We start from the raw sequence: 19,589 nt of genomic DNA, 5'->3' as shown, positions 1-19,589 counted from the left end.
CATCAGCAGAGGAATGTCCATCAGTCTCTAATCTGTCTAAACCTTTGTTTAATATCAGGAATTTACCATCCCGGCGTCTGCCTGCGCGTGTGCTCCAAATTGCATGGAGATGCATGTAAAAGTAAATGGTTCGGGCAGTTCTGAGGAATGGCATTTCATCTCTCGTGCGCTGTGTAGGGGCTGCTCTCATGATGCTGCCAAGCAGCGCTGCGCTGTGTGAGAAATCAAAGCGCAGGCGTCGAGTCGGGAGGGAGCCTATCTTGCGCAGACTGGGTACTGTACATGGCCATTGATGCTGCTGGATAGATGTAGTCCCTGATGTAAATAAGAATGGCGAGGGCAGCGGGTCTGACGTGCCGCGTTATCTCTGCTTGACATCGGAACGTTTTTATGCCACCATCGGGATTTTGTAAAAAAAAAAAAAAAAACACACACGGGGGCCTTTTTTTTTTCCTCCCTCGTTTTCATCCGAATCTGCCTTGAAACAGCTCGCCTGATGATTTTCATTTGACACAAGAGCCACAGCAGACGGGCGGCTTCTTCTAATAAACACTCGGGAAAAACAGGTCATTATGACCTTAGTATCCTCCCGTACAAGAAAACCATCGGATTGCTTTTACGCGGCAGCATTCTGCGTGCATTTGTTGCTTTGGATTTCGTGTGCGGTGTCCGGAGAGGAGGATCATCACTTCAGCGTTGAGGTAAGAGAGACGGCCTTCCTCCACCCCGGTTATCATAGATGACCGGGCTCTCTCCTCCTCATCCTCCGCCTCGGCGTGAAAACCCGACATATAGGATGCGTTTTATGTGCCGACTCCCCGCGCTATCCGCGGGCACAATTACCATAACGTATAACATGGGGCACGTTGGAAACCTGTCAGCACGGCTCACGCACTCAACGGGGAAAATATCTCGCATTCCTCATTTGTAGAGTGCCATGAAACAGAAGGATGCTCATTTTGCATTACTCTGCGGTCCACGAGCGGAGTCTCATCCAGCCTCATGCACTGCTGCCAAATGTGCAACCCACATAGAGAGTGGTCCATTTTAACAGAGCTGTGCAGCGCGATGCTTTGGTTGATATACTTCTGTGGCAGGCCAACATAAAGTCAGACATGCCTTGGCACCATCACAGTGTTGGAGGAGATTAAATATTTACAGAGACAAGCTGCATAGTAGGATTTGCTTTTTGTACCTTATTAATTGATGTCATTTTCATCCTCAGGCTCCCCGAAGAAACTAAATGCTGAGACTGCCACAAACACATAATTATTCAATGTTATGGCTCACTGAAATCTGCCTGTTATCTCTCTGAGATCTGTGCCTTTTAACAAACACAACACACACAGGAAACACGCCCACAGGAGAGAGGGGAGGAAAGAGAAAGAGAGAGAGAGAGTGAGAGAGAGAGAAAAAAAGGATAAACAAGGCGTTTAGCTCAGCAGAAAGAAGGATAGAGGCAGAAGGGGGAGGGATGGACAAGGACAGCTAGTCAGATTAGCTGCTGGAACATATCTCATAGGCTGCGTGGCGATGGGGAGGCAGCTGGTTGGCGCGTGGACAGCTGTGGTGGATATAGCGTGGGCATCTCGCGACCTCTCAGATTGAGTCTGGCAGTGACCCCCCCCCCAACCCCTCTTACGGATGATGCACGGCCTCGCATCCCTCCTCTGTTTCAAGCCGCACTCTCGCCTTTGTAGGGCAAGAGGAGGCAGGGCCACAGTCCTTGCACATGTACGTCGCCCGGCAGCCGCAAGACACAAACACTGACTAAGGTCACGAGAAGGGATTTAAATGCAAACAGTTGCACCGATGTGCAAGGAGCCTCTGAGCAAAGATACACAGAGACACCGGAACCACTGCTGGATAGACAAAAGACTGTTTACATGTTAATCCGATGAAGGTTTTCATTAATCTGTGACGTTAGTTATAGAAGTAACCATGTTCTCTTCCAATAATACTATATATATATATATATAAAAATGTGTGTGTGTGTTGTAGCAATGGTAAGTCACCCCAAAGCCTTTTTTTAAAAATACAGAATGAACAACCCGCAGCCATATTCTTGTTGATTTTTATTATAGAATTACTTACTGGGGAAAATGGTTATAGGCTAACTAAACAAAAAATACTTTGCCCTCATTAAACAGCAACTGTTTTGTTGCCTTTGAGCACAGTCCTGCAACCACTGCGATGGGGGAACGTCTGTGGTCTGTGTTTGTTCGTCAGTCTCCCTTTAGGGAAATATACACACAAAAAAAGAAGAAGAATATATTAAAACAGTTATATGTGGAATAAAAAATCCAATCAAACACAAAATGAAGGTGATTCGAGTTGAACGCTGCAGCGAATGGGACGACTCTTTGTTTTATGGCCATTCACATTTTACAGCTCGGGTTGATGCATGTACATTAGTAGATGATTAACTCATCAATTATCCGCACAAAAAGTGCCACTTTTTTTTTCTCCCTGTGCATCTTTTTTTGCGCGTCCTCTCCTGCTCCATCTCTCGCTTTCCCATCGACTCTGACTTCTCTTCTAGAGGCTGAGGAAAGTCTTAAAATAGCCCCCAACTGAACAGCCAAATCTGTCTCCCTTCCTCCCTCCTCGCAGGGATGGCTACAGAGGTATGGCTACCTTCCCCGCACAGAACCGGGCATGTCTGTCCTGCGCTCGGCCCACACCATGCACTCAGCCATCGCCGCCATGCAGCGCGTCTATGGTCTCAATGTCACAGGGACACTGGATGAGAGAACCAAGGAGTGAGTACACACACACACACACACACACAGACACACACAGACACATATGCATGCTAATGTGTGCTTTCACCAGGCCATAGATGTCACATTAATGCAAATGCTCCCCTTCATTCATTTAAAAATGCAGAAGGAATGGCTATCAATATTTCAATGAACTCGTGGAGGGACAGAAATAGACATTTTCATTTCACCCCTCATCACCCCGTCTGAAGCAACCTCAGGTGAAGGTTTTAACACTTTTCCTTCTTCTCATTTTGCATGATGATGCAGTGATATCACGCTGAGGTGAGGATTAATGTTTCGCCTATGTATTTCAGTGTGTGTGTGTGTGTGTGTGTGTGTGTGTGTGTGTGTGTGTGTGTGTGTTCTGTACTTGTGATAATTGAAAAACATGAAACTTCCTCTCAGCCCTCATTGAGAATTTAATCCTACACTTGAATCACTGACTGTAGTTTGGAGTAGTTTCAGTGGTGTATTGCACAACACTTCCTCATTTTGCTGCCGTGTTTACATCAGGAAGAGAACTGCTGAGTATTTATGTATGTATGTATATGTGTGTGAGTGTGTGTGTATGTATGTATGTATGTATGTATGTGTGTGTGTGTGTGTGTGTGTGTGTGTGTGTGTGTATGTATGTATGTATGTATGTATGTGTGTGTATGTATGTATATGTGTGTGTGTGTGTGTATGTATGTATGTGTGTGTGTGTGTGTGTGTGTATGTATGTATGTATGTATGTATGTATGTATGTATGTATGTATGTATGTGTGTGTGTGTGTGTGTGTGTGTGTGTATGTATTTATGTATGTACATGTGTGTGTATGTATGTATGTATGTATGTATGTATGTATGTATGTATGTGTGTGTATGTATTTATGTATGTACATGTGTGTGTATGTATGTATGTGTATGTATGTATGTATCTGTATGTGTATGTGTATGTGTATGTATGTATGTATCTGTGTATGTATGTATGTGTGTATGTGTGTATGTATGTGGCCTTTTGACGGCGTTTGACTCACAACTTTTATCGAGTCACCTCCTCCTCTCTTCTCTCCATTTCAGTTGGATGCAAAAGCCTCGCTGTGGCGTCCCGGACAAATTTAAAAGTGCCGCGAGGTCACGCAAGCGGAGATATGCGCTGACAGGACAGAAGTGGCAGCGTACGCACATCACCTACAGGTGAGATATAGTGGAGGCAGTTGTCATAGTGACCATTGAGCGTTGCAGGCGCTCATTGTAGGTTTCAGATGTGTTCATTTCTCTCAGCTCTCCTCTGTCTTTCATCTCCTCCTCTTTAACCACCTGGGATCACATGTTCCGTGTTGTCATAGAGACCGCTCATATACGTCACACACACACACACACACACACACACACCACAGATTCAGATTCACACATAAATGGGTCCATGTGTACTGTGAGTATGTTTACTTTCCAGATTATATATAGCTTGCTGGCAAGATTTTTAAAAAAAAGGGTGTTTTTGAAAAAAAAATGTATTCTTCATTATTTTACTGTTTTTTTTTAAACAAAACAAACAATTTTAGCTGAGTAACATGACGATTGAACGCTTTTCTCTCCCCCGCATGAAATTGTGTAAATTGTCCGTAATCTCCGACGAAATATTGGAACCCCCATTTTATCTCGCCCCGATTAAGCTCCGGTTTTTTAATAGGCTCTGAGGAGACCTGATAAATGGGTCTCTGGCACAACTGCAAATTGACAGGTTACAGAGGAAAAAGACGATAACACTGCCAATTTATTCAAATCCTCCCTTCCTCCACGAATTTGAATTGATGAGCCACCTCTCCTAATGGAATGTCAATCAGCGCTGAGCCAGTGCTGCTGCTGACTGCACTTTATTCATGAAAATGAATGAGAGAGAGGGAGAAGATTTCCCATTCCTCTCTGCCTGCTAGGGACTGATAACGACTGCTGTGTTAAAAGTTCAGTAAAAGCTGGCGGGCTTTAAGCAGTTATGTCAAGTGCAACTTTTTGTGTGTGTGTGTGTGTGTGTGTGTCTGTATGTGTGTGTTCTCATTTTGAAAAGTAAAAAATGTTCACTCAAAATGAATGGGATAAGGAGGCACGGGGGTTGATGCGGTGTGTATTTTCTTTGCCCTTCTGCTGAATGTTTTGTTCCCCGTGGTTTAAAAATAATGCGGGAATTACTTTTCACCTGCTATGATCTCAGTATGCGAACGACGAACCTGCGGAGCATTTTCTCCGCCTCGCGGCCTCCGCTGTGTCTTGATAAAAGCCTTTTCAATCGGTTTGCCTTCTTTCCTCCCACAGCATAAAAAATGTCACACCGAAGGTGGGCGCCCGCGAGACTCACGATGCCATCCGGCGGGCGTTTGACGTCTGGCAAGGTGTGACTCCCCTCCGCTTTGAGGCCGTTCCGTACAGCCTACTGGAGACTGGCAGGCGTGACGTGGACATCACCATCATCTTCGCTTCGGGTTTCCACGGTGACAGCTCACCCTTCGACGGGGAGGGGGGATTCCTAGCCCACGCCTATTTCCCGGGCCCGGGCATCGGAGGCGACACACACTTTGACTCGGATGAACCCTGGACCCTCGGGAACCCCAACCACGATGGTGAGTGCAAAAGAAAAAGGAGGCGGTAAAAGCTTAATCTAGAAAAAGAGGGCTACAAAGGGCCGCGAATAAAGAAGAGTGGAAAAGAAAATATTGGAGATTAAGGTTGGGGAAGAAAGGAAAGAAAGTCGAGAAAGAAAGGTAGTTCAATGGAGAATGTTGGCAAGCAAGTAAACAAGCAAAGGGGCGTGGAAGGAAAGAGGAAAGCATTGAGGGAGAGAATAAAAGAGCAGTCACCACAAGAGACAGATGAGGACTGATGGAAAGCAAAAGCTGGGAATCCAGATAGCTGAGTAGGAGGGCAATGTAACAGAGGTGGTATCACGGGGCAGGGTACGAAGGATGCTTAACCAAGAACAAAGGATGCAGAGACGTCTCTGATCGGGCTGTGCTCTGTAAAGACGCATCACCCCATCTGTCAGGATTTTGATGTTGTGTGTTTTTTTTCTGCATAATAAGCTGCTCGGATGATAGAGAGCTTCGCTATTTTAAGACAGTGGTTGCTGGCACATGATTGTGGCGATTCTGTTTTTAGTGAATTTAGCTCGGTGGTGTGCAGCAAGAGAGGTGACAGAAGACGGGGGAAAGTGACACATATACTCTATGTCCATACCGCGATGTGTGATATGTTTTGGTATCGTCGTGAGCACTTCTTCAGCGCACTACGGAGTGATGTAAGCGCAAGCTTCATTTCAGGGAGGAGAATGAAAACACTAGAAATACCTAATTTAAATATTCAGTATATAGTCAGCATTTATTTAACAGTCGCATTAAACGTAGAGCAGCTCTCTGGTCATATGCTCTCCTTTAGGTTGGCAAACTCACTATCTTTTCTTTGCCCCTTTAACCCTTTAAAAATGGACAAAATCAACAATTCAGAGCTCCATGAATACAACCCATATATATATATATATATATATATACATATGGTTTGTATATGTGTATGTGTGTAGTGTGGTGCAACTGCAAGGCTTATCTATACGATGTGATGTAATTTGTGGAGTGAATCGGTCCTCCTGGCTGGTGCTTTTCTTCTTTACGTCTTCTACTAGTTTGTTGTTTGTCCATTCCGCGATTTGCCCAACAAACAGCATCTCTCCCTCACAAATCACCCAATGCAAAAATAAGCTGCACAAGCAGGGGACAATTACTTTGTACTCCTTTCAATTGACATATTACCAGATCTGGAACTATTACTCCACATTACGCCAAAAAAACAAATGAATGAATTTGTGTTACGATACATAAGCTACACCCCTTTACCCCACAACCCTGATGCTAGCATTGCACAACGTGACCCGCATTTCCCTCATTTACTTCTAATAATACTTTAGTTCATTCAACCTAAATCCAACTACCGTTGCTTTTTACTCCGCTTCATGAGATGAATATGAATAAGATGCCGTGTCACTTGTAGCCATGTTAGCAAGCACAGAATGGTGAATACACCAAACACTCACCAGCTCGCGGAATAAACAAATCATTAAATCCTCTGCAACACAAAAGCAGTTACTTCTTCATAAGAACCTTCAAAACTAACTTGTATGTGACCTGGTTCGGTTCTAGTCGTGCTATCGCTCTACTTTCCCGTTCTACTTTTCCTTTAAGCGGGAAAGGCTGTTGTTTTTCTCTCTGCAGCGCCACCACTGCCCTCTGCTGGACTACAGCAGCTATTGTAGTTGGGAAAAGACGGGAAATACACTTGATTTCAAGTGGGTTACGTGACGCTATTCTGTTGTGTTATGTTATATTATCTGGGGTATATTAGGTTAGTTAGTATGGGTTGTATATACTTATTATATATTATGTGGTAATGTGGTAATGTGTATATTAGATTAAGATTGTTATGGGTTATGCTATGTAATATAATGTTACGTTGTGTTGTGTGAAAAAATGTTATGTTGTGTTATGCCGTGCCATAAATTGTTCTGGGTTGTTGTGCTATATAATTAGTATATATTTGGGTTAGGTATGGTTTATGCTATGGTTTGTCGCGTAATATTATGTCCATTCATTTCATTTACATAGTGTTCAATCATAAGAAAAGTTAGCTGGGGACACTTTTAGAGCAGGCCATAATTTACAGAGACACAACATTCCCTCGCAAGCGAGCACAGAGGCGACGGCAAGTGGGCCGTGCAATGTTGCTTCGTCTTATGATGTGTCATTATATATAATGCTTTGCTTTGTTGCGTTATTGTGGATAGTGGTATGATGGATCAGGCTAGGTTGGGTTGTTATTGAATATTTTGGCAAATATATTGTGGGCAGCACCCCTGCCATTGTGGATGCAGGGTGCAGCATCCCATCGAGGGAGATAAGATAATAGAGCCTTTCTTAGTGGAGCATCCACACACATTTTAATTACCTTACCTACAGGGCGCCAGGCTGCTTCGCTAATACCCATGTGCCATACGCTTCCATTCTGTCCTCCCATTAGTGGAGGAGGAGGAGGAGGGTAACAGCTCACATTGTGTTTGTTCTGGGAAAGTATTTGCCGCCCATCAGCTGCCCTGCCTCCCTCTCTTTTGTTCTCATACTCCAATGATAATTGTCTCAGAATCCCAAGTCAAATTCATGATCGTCCTCGCGTCGCGTCCCATAGTTATCCGAGAGGAGTGCCGAGTCTGAAAAGCTCCCGTCTCTGCTTTATGTGTCTGGGAAGCTGTGCAACCTTTAATGGGCTTTCATAGCGGTGTAATTGTTGAATGTTGCATGTTGACATGTGCGCTAATGGTCTCCTGGGAGGCTTTGTGGGACATTTTTTGGTTTTATGGAAGAGGCTGGTTGTGTTAGATAAATGGGGGAAGGGGAGGTGTAACCTTTTAGCTGCTGGCGGAGGGTCAGCGGTCGGTCTGCGCAGCGCTGCTGGCAGGAGTGGATATCATGTTTTAAAGGGCAACAATCTCCTGGGGACAGTTTCCGTCACAAACTGTACGTAAATGGTGTACTCCTTTCTAAATCAAGTTGACACTAGGAGCTGAGTGCTGACCACAGACACTGACCGTGGCGTTTTTTCGTTTTGCATTTGTCTGTTAAAATGTGATGCGAAACCAGACCCACGGTGTTTACTATGCCGACATGTATATGTGTGTGTTTTTCATGAACCTTTGTTTTTTCGCTGTTCACAAGAGAAGATATGCCTCATGTGAGCCGCAGAGAGCAAAGTGACCTTTCAGTATATCTCCAATAAGCTTTACTTGCTCTACATTGCATGACATTAGCTCAATGTTACGAGAGCAGCAAGGAAAAATATTATTTTCATTGTTGATGAACCAACCGGTTATTTGCCGATAATGTATTAAAATAATGTCAAATAAATGCTCAGTTCTGTCCAACCAACAGTCGAAAAAGATAAAACAGTAACGTCAATGACGTAAACCAGAGATTGTAAATATTTTGAATTTTCTGCCTGATGAATGTCTTAAATGGTTACCTGATGATCAAAATTGTTCTGATGACAGACTAATCAAGTAGTCACAAAAAGACCAGATATAAGTTGGATTTCATTGCGCTTAAATTTGCTCAACATGTCTTATCTTCCCACAGAATTATTCCACATTTTTGCCACAAGCTTCAAATAACATAACCTTATTTCTTCGCAATGTGTTTCTGTGCCTATCACTATATCCGCCTTTTGTCTTAATAATAATAATAATAATAATGATTAGAAAACCCAATCGTAATAATGAGTAGTATCATAAAAATAATAATAATGTAGTTCAAAGTGCTTGACAACATAGTAAAGACACAAAAGAATAAATAAAAACAGATCAAAACGTGCAAATACTGCGAGTGAATGAGTGTGTCTGTGTATGTTTTCTTTCACGGCACACATACGGTCACATTCATTCCCCTCCACCTGTTGTTATGGACTGCACACACTGCACTGTGTGCCATGTGTGACGGAGGGGTTTCGCATTCACGCGCTCCTCTTCCTCTCTCTAGGTAACGACCTGTTCTTGGTTGCGGTGCACGAGCTGGGCCACGCCCTCGGTCTGGAACACTCCAACGACCCCACCGCTATCATGGCTCCTTTCTACCAGTACATGGACACAGAGAACTTCAAACTACCTCACGATGACCTGCAGGGCATCCAGAAAATCTATGGTAACCCTCTGTTTTATACAATAATGTCTCTCTTTATGATGTAGAAGTTGAGCAGATAACTCCTTTTCTGTCAATTTTAGCATTTTGAGAATGTAGTTAAATAAGGATCTGAATATAATATGTTATAAAATGCATTATAGTCTTCCAACCTTTTACTGAGGCCATTTTACTGCATATTCTTAACTCTGAAGGCCTGCAAATACTTAGTACATGCTGCTGCAACATTCAGTCACATTGGGTTGATTGCCAGTAGGCAACATTTGTCAGCTGTTCAAAAAGACAGCCAACAGCGAAGCAACATGACTCAACTATCAAAGCATCTGTGAAAAATGAAAGGTTCATTGGTCCAAAAGCAATAAAGTTATTCAAATTCTCAATGGGTACGGTCCAGAAAAACCTTTGGTCTCTTTAGGTCCACCAGATAGGTCACCCCAGCCTACCAGACCCCCGCCTACGGTCCCGCCTCCTCGCTTCCACCCTCCCTCAGACCCCCGTAAGCACGACCGCCATGCCAGACCCCATCGGCCTCCGCAGGGGGCCAAGCCCTCCAACCCCAACTCCAAACCCGACATCTGTGACGGAGGCTTCAACACGCTGGCCATCCTCCGACAGGAGCTTTTCGTCTTCAAGGTAGAGTCGATTATCGCGCCGAGTGAACGCGGCTGCTGGTTTTAAAGCTGTTTGGGATAGAGCAGCTGCTGCTGCTGATGACGATGATAATGATGATGACTCTACCTCATCCATTTCTACAGGACCAATGGTTTTGGAGGGTACGGGACAACTCTGTAGTGCCCGGCTACCCCATGCAGATCAACTACTTCTGGAAAGGCTTGCCTCCCAAAATTGATGCCGTGTATGAAAACAGCGAAGGGAAATTTGTCTTTTTCAAAGGTAATAAAAGTAAATATTTCATACTTGGATTATGTTGATTTTTTCTTTCTTTCTTGTTATTCATTTATTCATCATTATTCATTGACTGTCGAGTTTTTGGCCTGCAGTAGCGCTATATTCCAGCAATGCTTTTACGATTGGGACCCTGGGTAATGTTCCGCAAACGCGCTGCGATGCACAGCCACACGTAAAAGAACACACCGGCGACGTGATACACATTTCTGCCACCGGTTTCGTGCTATTTCACTGATGGCATTTGCTGGTAACGTGCCAAGGAATGTAGCAATGCACCAACAACAACGAGAAAGAAGGAGACTGCTGCTAGCAAACATGGACGCCGGATTTTAACACACAAGATGTATATTTATTTATTATAACAGGTTTGCAAATATTTCAAGAGGAAAGGAATGCACGCAGGACATTTGTCAGACACACAAAGCCTTTTGGGGAAAACCCTGAATGTAGACAAACCTCATGTTTGTTTACAAGAGATTTCCACAGTGCACCTTTTAATTTAATTGAATAAAAAATGTAGGGAAAGGTTAGCGTGTGATCTCTTCAAACACACAGAGGTATTTGATCACACACGTAGCAGCTGAGCGGGTGACTTTGAGCTTGCTTTGCGTTGTGTACGGGTGCAGAACGGGTGCAGGTTCAATACAGCCATCCGTCCATCAGGCAGATTAAGGTGACATCTGTCACCCAGTGGGATCAGAGCGCCCCATGCTTTATTTATTCACTCAAGGGGACTTAACTGCATGTGTGTGCATGTGATGTCTAGCTACTTACTGCGAGCACACCGCCACAGCAGCTCGGCGCACTCTGCCTGAGGCATTTATGATCAAAATGAATTAAATGCAACAATAGCTTCAATAAAACTGAAAACAACAAGTCTCGGCGGAGTTGCCTTCAGAGCATCATCTTGCTTTTTATTGTATTATAGATTCCACGGCATGGATTTTCTGCCGTGCAGATCTTTTATGAACGAGGTGATGCATCTGACATTTGAAATCATGTGAACAGAGGAGAATACAGAAAAGGTTTGAATCAGCTGAGAGCCGGCAGTGTTTGGTCTACAGCCGTGTATCAGGTCATCTTCATGATCATGTCTCCGTCCCGGAGCCTCCTAACTTGGTGTGTGTTATTTTTAGGAAACCGTTTCTGGGTCTTCAAGGACACGACTCTCCAGCCTTCGTACCCTCAGGACATCTCGCTGTTCGGGAGCGGCATGCCCACTCAGAGCATCGAGACAGCTGTCTGGTGGGAGGATGTCGCCAAAACCTACTTCTTCAAAGGAGACAGGTCTGTGTTGAACTATTGCTGCCGTGACGTTAAGCAAAGAAAATACTGTGAGGACCGTCGATGGCTTAAATCTTCACTTCGGTCTTTTGTGTATGATAATAACTTGTCTGTTACCAAATGGTATCACTATAACACAGAGCGTTGAGGAGTGAATCCTACAGACAAAAGAAGGAAATGGGAAGTATTTGTCTGCGCCTTCTCTTCTTTCTTTCTTTATGAAGGCAGTGTTTGGAACTATAATGATTTTTGGTACTGTGTCTCATTAAATATTCAATAATTTCTTCCATTTTAGCATCGATTAGCTGGCATTTCTGTAAGCCGTCACACGGTAATTGCGGATTGTCTAATTAACGGCTGAAAAATGCTGCTTATCGACATTAAACCCATTATGACCCAACATTAGGGCAACATCTGTGAAGGGGTTTATGTTATGTCAGCGTTTATGTTTTTTTTTTCCTGCAAAATATTGATATTACTTGGTGTGCATGCATACATCAATTGATTTAGTTGGGCTTGTGGTTGGTTACCTGCAGTTATAAGCAAATCTTTTTTCCAAATGAACCAAATCTGAGAATGTGTTGTTTATCTATGTCCGTTGTGAGCTTCTTTCATTTTTGAGAGTATGCCGGTGTGACTCACGTGTTTGTTCAGCTGTCGAGATAAATCACATCCCGAGAAGTCAGAGGACCCCGTGGTGGAAGCTGACAAAATGCTTTGTCATGATACTGTCATCCCTCAACCTGCTGCTGCACATCATGACAAACAGGACGTTCTGGCCGTCGTCTTAAGCGCGACTTCATCTCCCTCGCTCCCTCTCTGCGTGAGAGAGTGGTGTTTCTTCTAATTCAAAGACATGACACTATGTCGCAAGATGTATGTGTGTGTGTGTGTGTGTGTGGGTGCCGGTGCATGAGAAGCAGATTAATCACAACAAGCCCTGAGACTAATTTACCAGGCAGATAAACACAGTACGGATGATTGATTGGCCGCTTTCATTGGTCATGTGAATCCAGTCGGTTGCACGTCTTTAAATCGTCACATTGGGGGTTTTCTTTTTTTAATGTATGTCACTAAATCCAAGGCTGTGCATGATACAAGTGATGATGCCAGGTTTTTTTTCTTCTTTTTTCTTAAATGCAGCTATTTCAATCTTTAGAAGGACCTGTTCTGTAAGTTGTCGTTTCACCATCTGAACGTGTTAGTGATGGATTCCTTTAGCATCTGCCTCTTTTGTCAGTGTGTGGCCATTTTCTACCACGAGATGAGACTGTTTATCTTGGCTACGGAGACACCTGGCCCTGCTTCTTGAAAAGCCTGCATTCAAGAGCGCGGAGCCATTTCTCATTTCTACGACTGGACTGTATTTGATTTTGTCCGTCGGCCCGTTCCTTTGAGGTCATTGTGATTTAGCATTGATGGATTTGGTAAGTGGGTCCGGTTGTTAGATTGATTTCACTCTCATCACGCTGTGCTAATTTGTGTTTGTGGGTTCGTGAACACTCACAAGAATGGCGGCACCATTCCCTCTTGCTTGAGATTGACCCAGATCAGCTGTTACTGTCGGGTCAGGCGTCTGGGAAGGGCGACGTGTCGCTGACTGTTGGTGTGCTGCATTTCTGTCTGTCCTGTCGTAGGTACTGGAGGTACAATGAGGACATGAGAACCATGGATCCAGGTTATCCCAAACCCATCACCATCTGGAAAGGCATCCCTGACTCTCCACAGGGGGCCTTCGTGGATAAGGCCAACGGTACGGCAGCTTTATGAACCGTGTAACTCGTCACTGAGATTGAGGCTAAGGAGTTTAACACACTGGCATCGCACGTCCATTGTTTTTACGACAGGGTGACATTTAGAAAAGATGAAGGGCAACACCTTAAAATCCGGTGTCTGGTATGTGTTGCTATTGTTTCAGTCCTCTGTGCAACAGGAAAACAGGAAGTTGACTGAACAGCGTCTGTTTTCTGCTTTCATTTTTCGAGTTTTCATGTCAATATTTAAACCAGTGTGAAATCTCTGTTTATGAAACACTTATGAGAGGTCTGAGAATCTATGAACATACAGTAAATGCAAAAGGAGATTTATAAACATATTAAACATTAAAAGAAGGAAGTCACCTGCTGTTGTTATACAGGAGAAAAAAATGTATCAGCTCGTTTGATAATCAATTAGTCGTCTTTTTCATGCAAAAATGTCAGAAATTTGATCATAATTTGCTCCTTGTTTGTATTATATATATAATAGTTAAGGCATTTTGACGTGTTATAGCTTGATTAATATGAATGAATGAAAATAATAATTAGTTGCAGCCCTACATGACACATCAAGCAGTTCAGATCCGGAAAACACAACACAATTTCTGTAATATTAATATAGTTGTTTTTTTTCTTAAGGGGATAATCAGATTTTATTTTGTGTCTTCTTCCTATTTTTCTCTCAAATTTAACTTTCCAGTCTAAGATTTTCAGCATTGTGCTTGCAACAAATTATCCGGCATTTATTTTTTCAATAAAACTTGAGACACATTCGCTCCATTCATACGCCTAGAGCATGGAGCGCTTCAGTCATATGGATATGTGTTTTTCTGTATGTTCTTAACATTTATAGTTGAAGTCTAAGAGTAGCAGAAGACATTCAGTCATCATTATCGATGGGATCTTTATTTGTACCTTTTTGATTTTATACAAGGCGAGGATAAGACTTTTTTTTTTTCATTTATTGCATGTAAATTTACTTTGAAATTGTAATATAATTTAGTTTACTTACAACGGCCTAATATTCCTTAGCTTCTGATCTCTCAAAGAAGACCGGATACATACAAGCCTCATGGTCGAAGAGCTATTCTTGATTCATTTTGGGTTTAATATTATTTGGCAACTTTACAGTGGGACAGGGGTCTACTGCTTAAGATTAGTGCACTGTCGTGTTACACGCAACTGCACAACACTTGCTCTTCGCAAAATGAACGTACATAAGTGTATTTGTTCTCCACCCCGCTCCAGGCTTCACCTACTTTTACAAGGGAAAGGAGTACTGGAAGTTCAACAACCAGATGCTTCGCGTGGAGCCCAGCTACCCGAGGTCCATCCTGAGGGACTTCATGGGCTGCGACGGTCTACCTGCCGATCCCGACTGGGACTGGAACCCGGCGGTGGTGGAGGAACGCCACTACGACAACGGCGACGTGGACGTTGTCATCAAATTGGACAGCACGGGGGGCACGGAGAAAGCCGTGGCCATCGCTATCCCCTGCGTCCTGGCGTTGTGCATGATGGTCCTCCTCTACACCGTTTTCCAGTTCAGGCGGAAGAGCACACAGCGCCACATACTGTACTGCAAGCGCTCCATGCAGGAGTGGGTCTGAGTGACAGTTATCCCGCTGAATGGAGAGGGGTGTGAAGCTCTGACAGACGTCTAGTCATTACTTGAAGCCCTAAGTACAGTAATTGGAAGCACTGTAAAGGGTACAGTACATACGGATTGCCATGTTGGCAGATTTTAAAACAGCTTGAACTCCTAACAAGCTGCAAGGAAGCGAAGCGATGCGCAGAACTCAACTGAAGACAGTGAGGGAGCCACCTCTCTGTGTCCAACTAATATGTATGTATCTGCTTTGACTTTTTTTTTCTGTACCATTGGAATTAACTCAATTACACCAGACAGAGTTAAGCTACTGTAAGTGGGACTTCTGTCTATCCTCGTCTCTGCACGCCGCTTAAAAAGCCCCCAGCACTAACTTCAGTGGACAAATTAGATATAGGCTTCGACGTTACTTTCATTTCTTAATTAAATCGCTCTGAGCTGTGCTTTTTTTTTGTTTTCTTTCTCCATTCGCGGTCCCTGTAAAAGATTATTCATTGTGTGGAGGACTGATACACAAACCAAATATGACCTTTTCTTCCAAAGAGGATTACTGCTCGATGTTGTTTTTTAATGGGATGTTTTTTTCCTCCGCGGATCGAACATTGTGGCATCATACTCAGATTTTCCTTTTGCCATTGGTATTCACATACGCCCGTCTGCTCTATAATCTGTGGGAATAGGAAGCAGCCGTTAGTAAGAGCTAGGAACTCAAGACTGTTGTGGCAGTGTATCTCCAAAACGGGGGCCAAAAACCTCTCTGCAATATTTATGAGACTGCCTTAATCACAGATTGCTTAAACTCTCTTCTCTTTCTCTCTGTTTCCTCTGGTGTGGAAGCTGGATACTGAGTGACACAGTAGGGAAACAAAGTGTGTATAAATGCATTCATTACTGCCCGTAATGCAACTTCAAAACCAATACTTGGACAGTTTTATCCACAATGGGTGCATTGCTCTTGAAAATGTGCTAAGCAGTGCTAAATGGTAAGCAGGCTATCAGCTTTCATTTACTGCCTCACCGGAGGGTACGAGAGAGAAAGGGAAGGTTAGCTGTGTGTGTGTGTGTGTGTGTGTGTGTGTGTGTGTGTGAAAGAGACAGTAATTACCCACACTATATATGTACTGTACTGTACTGTAGTGTCAGTTATTGAACTGCTAACATCCTGCTTCCCTTTTTTTTCCTGCCAAGTTTGGACAATAATACTCCAAACACTGTCAGTCCATGCGTTTTAAACTGTTTTATTTCATTTTTCAATCAACTTTTGTACAATGTTTGTAAGTTTACATGATATTTCACATGGAAAGGGACACGAAGGTCGCGGGGGAAAAAGTAAAAAAAGGGCGAAAAACTATATGTACCCCTTTTTTTTCTTTTTTTTAATGAGACACGTCACGTCTGGTGAAAAGTTCGTCGTCACTGCATCTCTAGTTGCCATCGGCACATCAGCCTTGTTCCTGCGGCCAGCGCTGGTTGCCCAGATTGCTCCATCTCCTCACTTAGTTATTACAAATAGTTGTTGATGAAAATGCAAAGTGAAACGATTGTGTAGAAGAAAACACACGTCTAAACAATAACAGGAACTAATCCGCTGAAATAAAGATATAATACTCTTGTCTGAATTCTGGATATCAAGAAAAAAGATTTAAGCCGGTTTAATAATGGAATCAGGTGGTTTTATGCTCTATAATTGTAATTATCCATTATTCAAAACCTATACTTATGATAAATTAACAAATTACTAATAAATGTTTATAAAACTACTCTAACGTTGGAATTAACGGGCATATCAAAAAAAGAAAACTAGCTAAACGAACTCTGATGACAAACATTTTAAATATATATAATAAACTGATGTTGCATACCTATATGACATTAAACACTAACCATCGTTTGTTTCAAAGAGTTTAATTAGCTGTGAGAAACAATGAAGTAACATAAAGCATAACTAAAGACAGACTCTCTGACATGAGATGGCGCTAAATTAATATAGAGCGATTTCTGGCCCTGTGTATTGTATATTATGAATATAATACACAGCTTGGATCCTATTGAAATACATTGTCTCGCAAATGCCTTCGATTGCTGCCATACATGTAACAATGTGGTTGTGTGGTGTCGCGTTTCTCAAGAGTTTGCCGGATGTCTGTGAGCATTCATGATGTGATTTACATATATATGTATACATATATGCATACACATGTATACAGTATACATGTGCTCTTTGTTTTTCTTATTCTTTAACTTGAAATGGTTATCAACATCAACTGTACAGAAAATCCTACATAATCTTCCATTAATATCAAGATATCGAGGCCATGCCATGTTATGCCATATCGCAGAAGGAATTAAATCAAAAGTCTATGACGTTTTGAGTTATCTAAAGAAAAATGCTCAATGCTTTGGACCATGAGTGATGGGTTGAAACTTGATAAGATGCAGTATTCATCTTGTCATCATTCATAAGGGATACAAACTTCCATTTTAAGGGCAATGCATGCCGTTGTTAAACTAAGGTGTCATTATTTCATGGCTCATTTGTACGCTCTGGTGCGATTCAGTTTCTTGCATTGTGGTCAAATGAATTGAGTGATCGGCACTGCAGGTTTCTGCTGGACGCATCGACAGATCCAAAACTGTCACCTTTTATGAACCGTGTGAAATTAACTCGCTTCCAGCCCGTCCTCCCCGTTCATTGAGGGGGGAAAAAAATGGTCACATTTTAAAGGCGGGAACGTCCGTCCATCCGCGGCCACTGTAACGTGAGGTGGAAGCAAAAACCTTTGGCTCAGTGTTGTGTGTGATGTCTTATCAGTTTGTGTGTCTGTGATGCGGGTCTGATGGCTCCAGCGAGAGTGAATTAAAGGCGGCCAGTGAGGCGAGTCAGTACTGTATTTATTGCCGCATTTAATCTCCTGTGCTCAGCACCTCAAATCTCACTTTGCATTGTACTGGGGGCAAGACGCTGTCAATAAAGTGGGTTTTAAATGCAATGCTTTCTTTTTCTAGTCATACCACTACTAAGTAATCCTCCTCCTTCTGTTACTGCCTCAACAGCAAACAATTCATGTGGAATGAAAAGCTTTCCCGTCTTTAAGAGGTAAATCAAAACCTTGACAAGGTTACATGTATAAAATGCTCTTTTTAAAAAAAACTTGCATCACTGGTTTATCACTGTAAGCGGGAACTCTGACCTGACCCCGTTTATCTCCAGACTCTTTCGAGTTTTTTGTTGTTGTCAGCCTTGACACACGCGGCTAAGCATTAAGGCTAATTTGGAGTGTCGTTAAGGGATGTAGATGGGCCGATTACACAGCAGTCGATACAGCAGAGAGGCGAGGAGGAGGAGAGGAGGGGGGGGGGGACATTTTGCAATCATTTGCAGTCAAGATCTTATACACAGATACATGCAGTAAATACTCCAAGGCATAGTGTATGAGAAGTTAACATATCGCATAATGTGTACATAAAGACAGAGTGTATATTGTCTGCTTGGAAGAATTTTGTTTTTAAGTCATTCATGTGTTGTAAATAAAACAAGTGTAATGAGTGTTTCCTCGTATCCTGCTCTCATGCACAAACACGGTTTAGCACATCAGGTCATGCGCTCCAAGAAAAGAGACAGACTGAAAATGCACCACAAGATGCAACCTCAAATAAGTAAAAAGAAACTTACACAAACTATTTCTAACTGTATTTGCACTGGACAAAGCAACTGACAGTAAAGTTATCATTTTGTTCAGCACAAAAGAAAGTTACATTTACAGGAAGGAAGACAAATTTACATTTGCATTGGCACGCAAACCCAACAGCACAAAGAAGAAAGACTTGACATGTGGTGAAAAGAAGACTACAGATAAATCCTTGACAGTAATAATCATAATAATAATGAACTCAACACGTCGTAGCTATTCTTCATTGTTGCATACTGCTGACTCCTTTGAGGGACACATTGCCTCATTGCAGATTTCTTTGTAGCCGCCTGCATGGGTCAGTCCACTTCCTGTTTTTGAACAGACAAACAGAAAAGTGCACAAAACACACATTTAGGCCACCCAGAAAATATTACTGCAGATTTGACTCTGAAACACTGCTATAAGAATGTGGAGAAAACTCCATCTCATACCATTTATCAAATTGTAGAGTAGGCAGTAGTCATTTGGCCTGTTGGCACGCTGGGACGTTGTTGTGGAACGGGCCTGCGCAGGAACAAACAACGGAAATGTCGAGAGATGTTAAAGGGAACACCTGAACGCAAGACGCACGTTGGTGGTTTTTGACGGCGCAAACTTACTCTAATTTTGCAGAAGACGTGTCCCGAAGGAGGAGTGAACTCAAAGGCCATTTCAGTAGTTGTGTGGGCGCTGAGAGATGTGCGTCTGATTTCAAGAGCTGTGAGGGACTCCTGTGTTATCTACCGGACAGCAACACACAGACATGTTAAGCTAAATGAGAACAAATACAAATACATAACAATACAATCGAAATCACGCAATTATTTCATTAAATATAAGCATTTCTAATGTGTTTTACTTTAGAAATGAAGTTGTTTGCCACATTT

The 19,589-nt window shown here is 42.8% G+C and overlaps 1 protein-coding gene across 4 annotated transcripts; it reads left to right on the top strand.

Annotated features, from left to right (window-relative positions):
- Positions 1-243: 243 nt before the first annotated feature.
- Positions 244-18,569, top strand: mmp16b (matrix metallopeptidase 16b (membrane-inserted)). Of its 4 annotated transcripts, none has more exons than XM_068568471.1 (11): positions 244-701; positions 2,614-2,762; positions 3,033-3,047; positions 3,828-3,944; positions 5,061-5,365; positions 9,314-9,475; positions 9,888-10,105; positions 10,228-10,366; positions 11,518-11,668; positions 13,303-13,418; positions 14,671-18,569. In XM_068568471.1, the coding sequence occupies exons 1-11, from the start codon at positions 573-575 to the stop codon at positions 15,030-15,032; spliced, it is 1,863 nt and encodes a 620-aa protein (XP_068424572.1). In that variant the 5' UTR covers positions 244-572; the 3' UTR covers positions 15,033-18,569. The 4 variants fall into 4 exon arrangements, with proteins under 4 accessions (XP_068424572.1, XP_068424554.1, XP_068424580.1 ...); XM_068568453.1 differs by having other exon boundaries at positions 9,867-10,105; XM_068568479.1 differs by lacking the exon at positions 3,033-3,047.
- Positions 18,570-19,589: the final 1,020 nt, after the last annotated feature.

Source organism: Clinocottus analis, unplaced genomic scaffold, assembly GCF_023055335.1.
Source record: "Clinocottus analis isolate CAN_PGR_092001 unplaced genomic scaffold, fCliAna1.0.p SCAF_11, whole genome shotgun sequence".
Taxonomy (NCBI): domain Eukaryota; kingdom Metazoa; phylum Chordata; class Actinopteri; order Perciformes; family Cottidae; genus Clinocottus; species Clinocottus analis.
The sequence above is the reverse complement of the archived record's forward strand: the minus strand, read 5'-3'. Positions and strand labels throughout refer to the sequence as shown.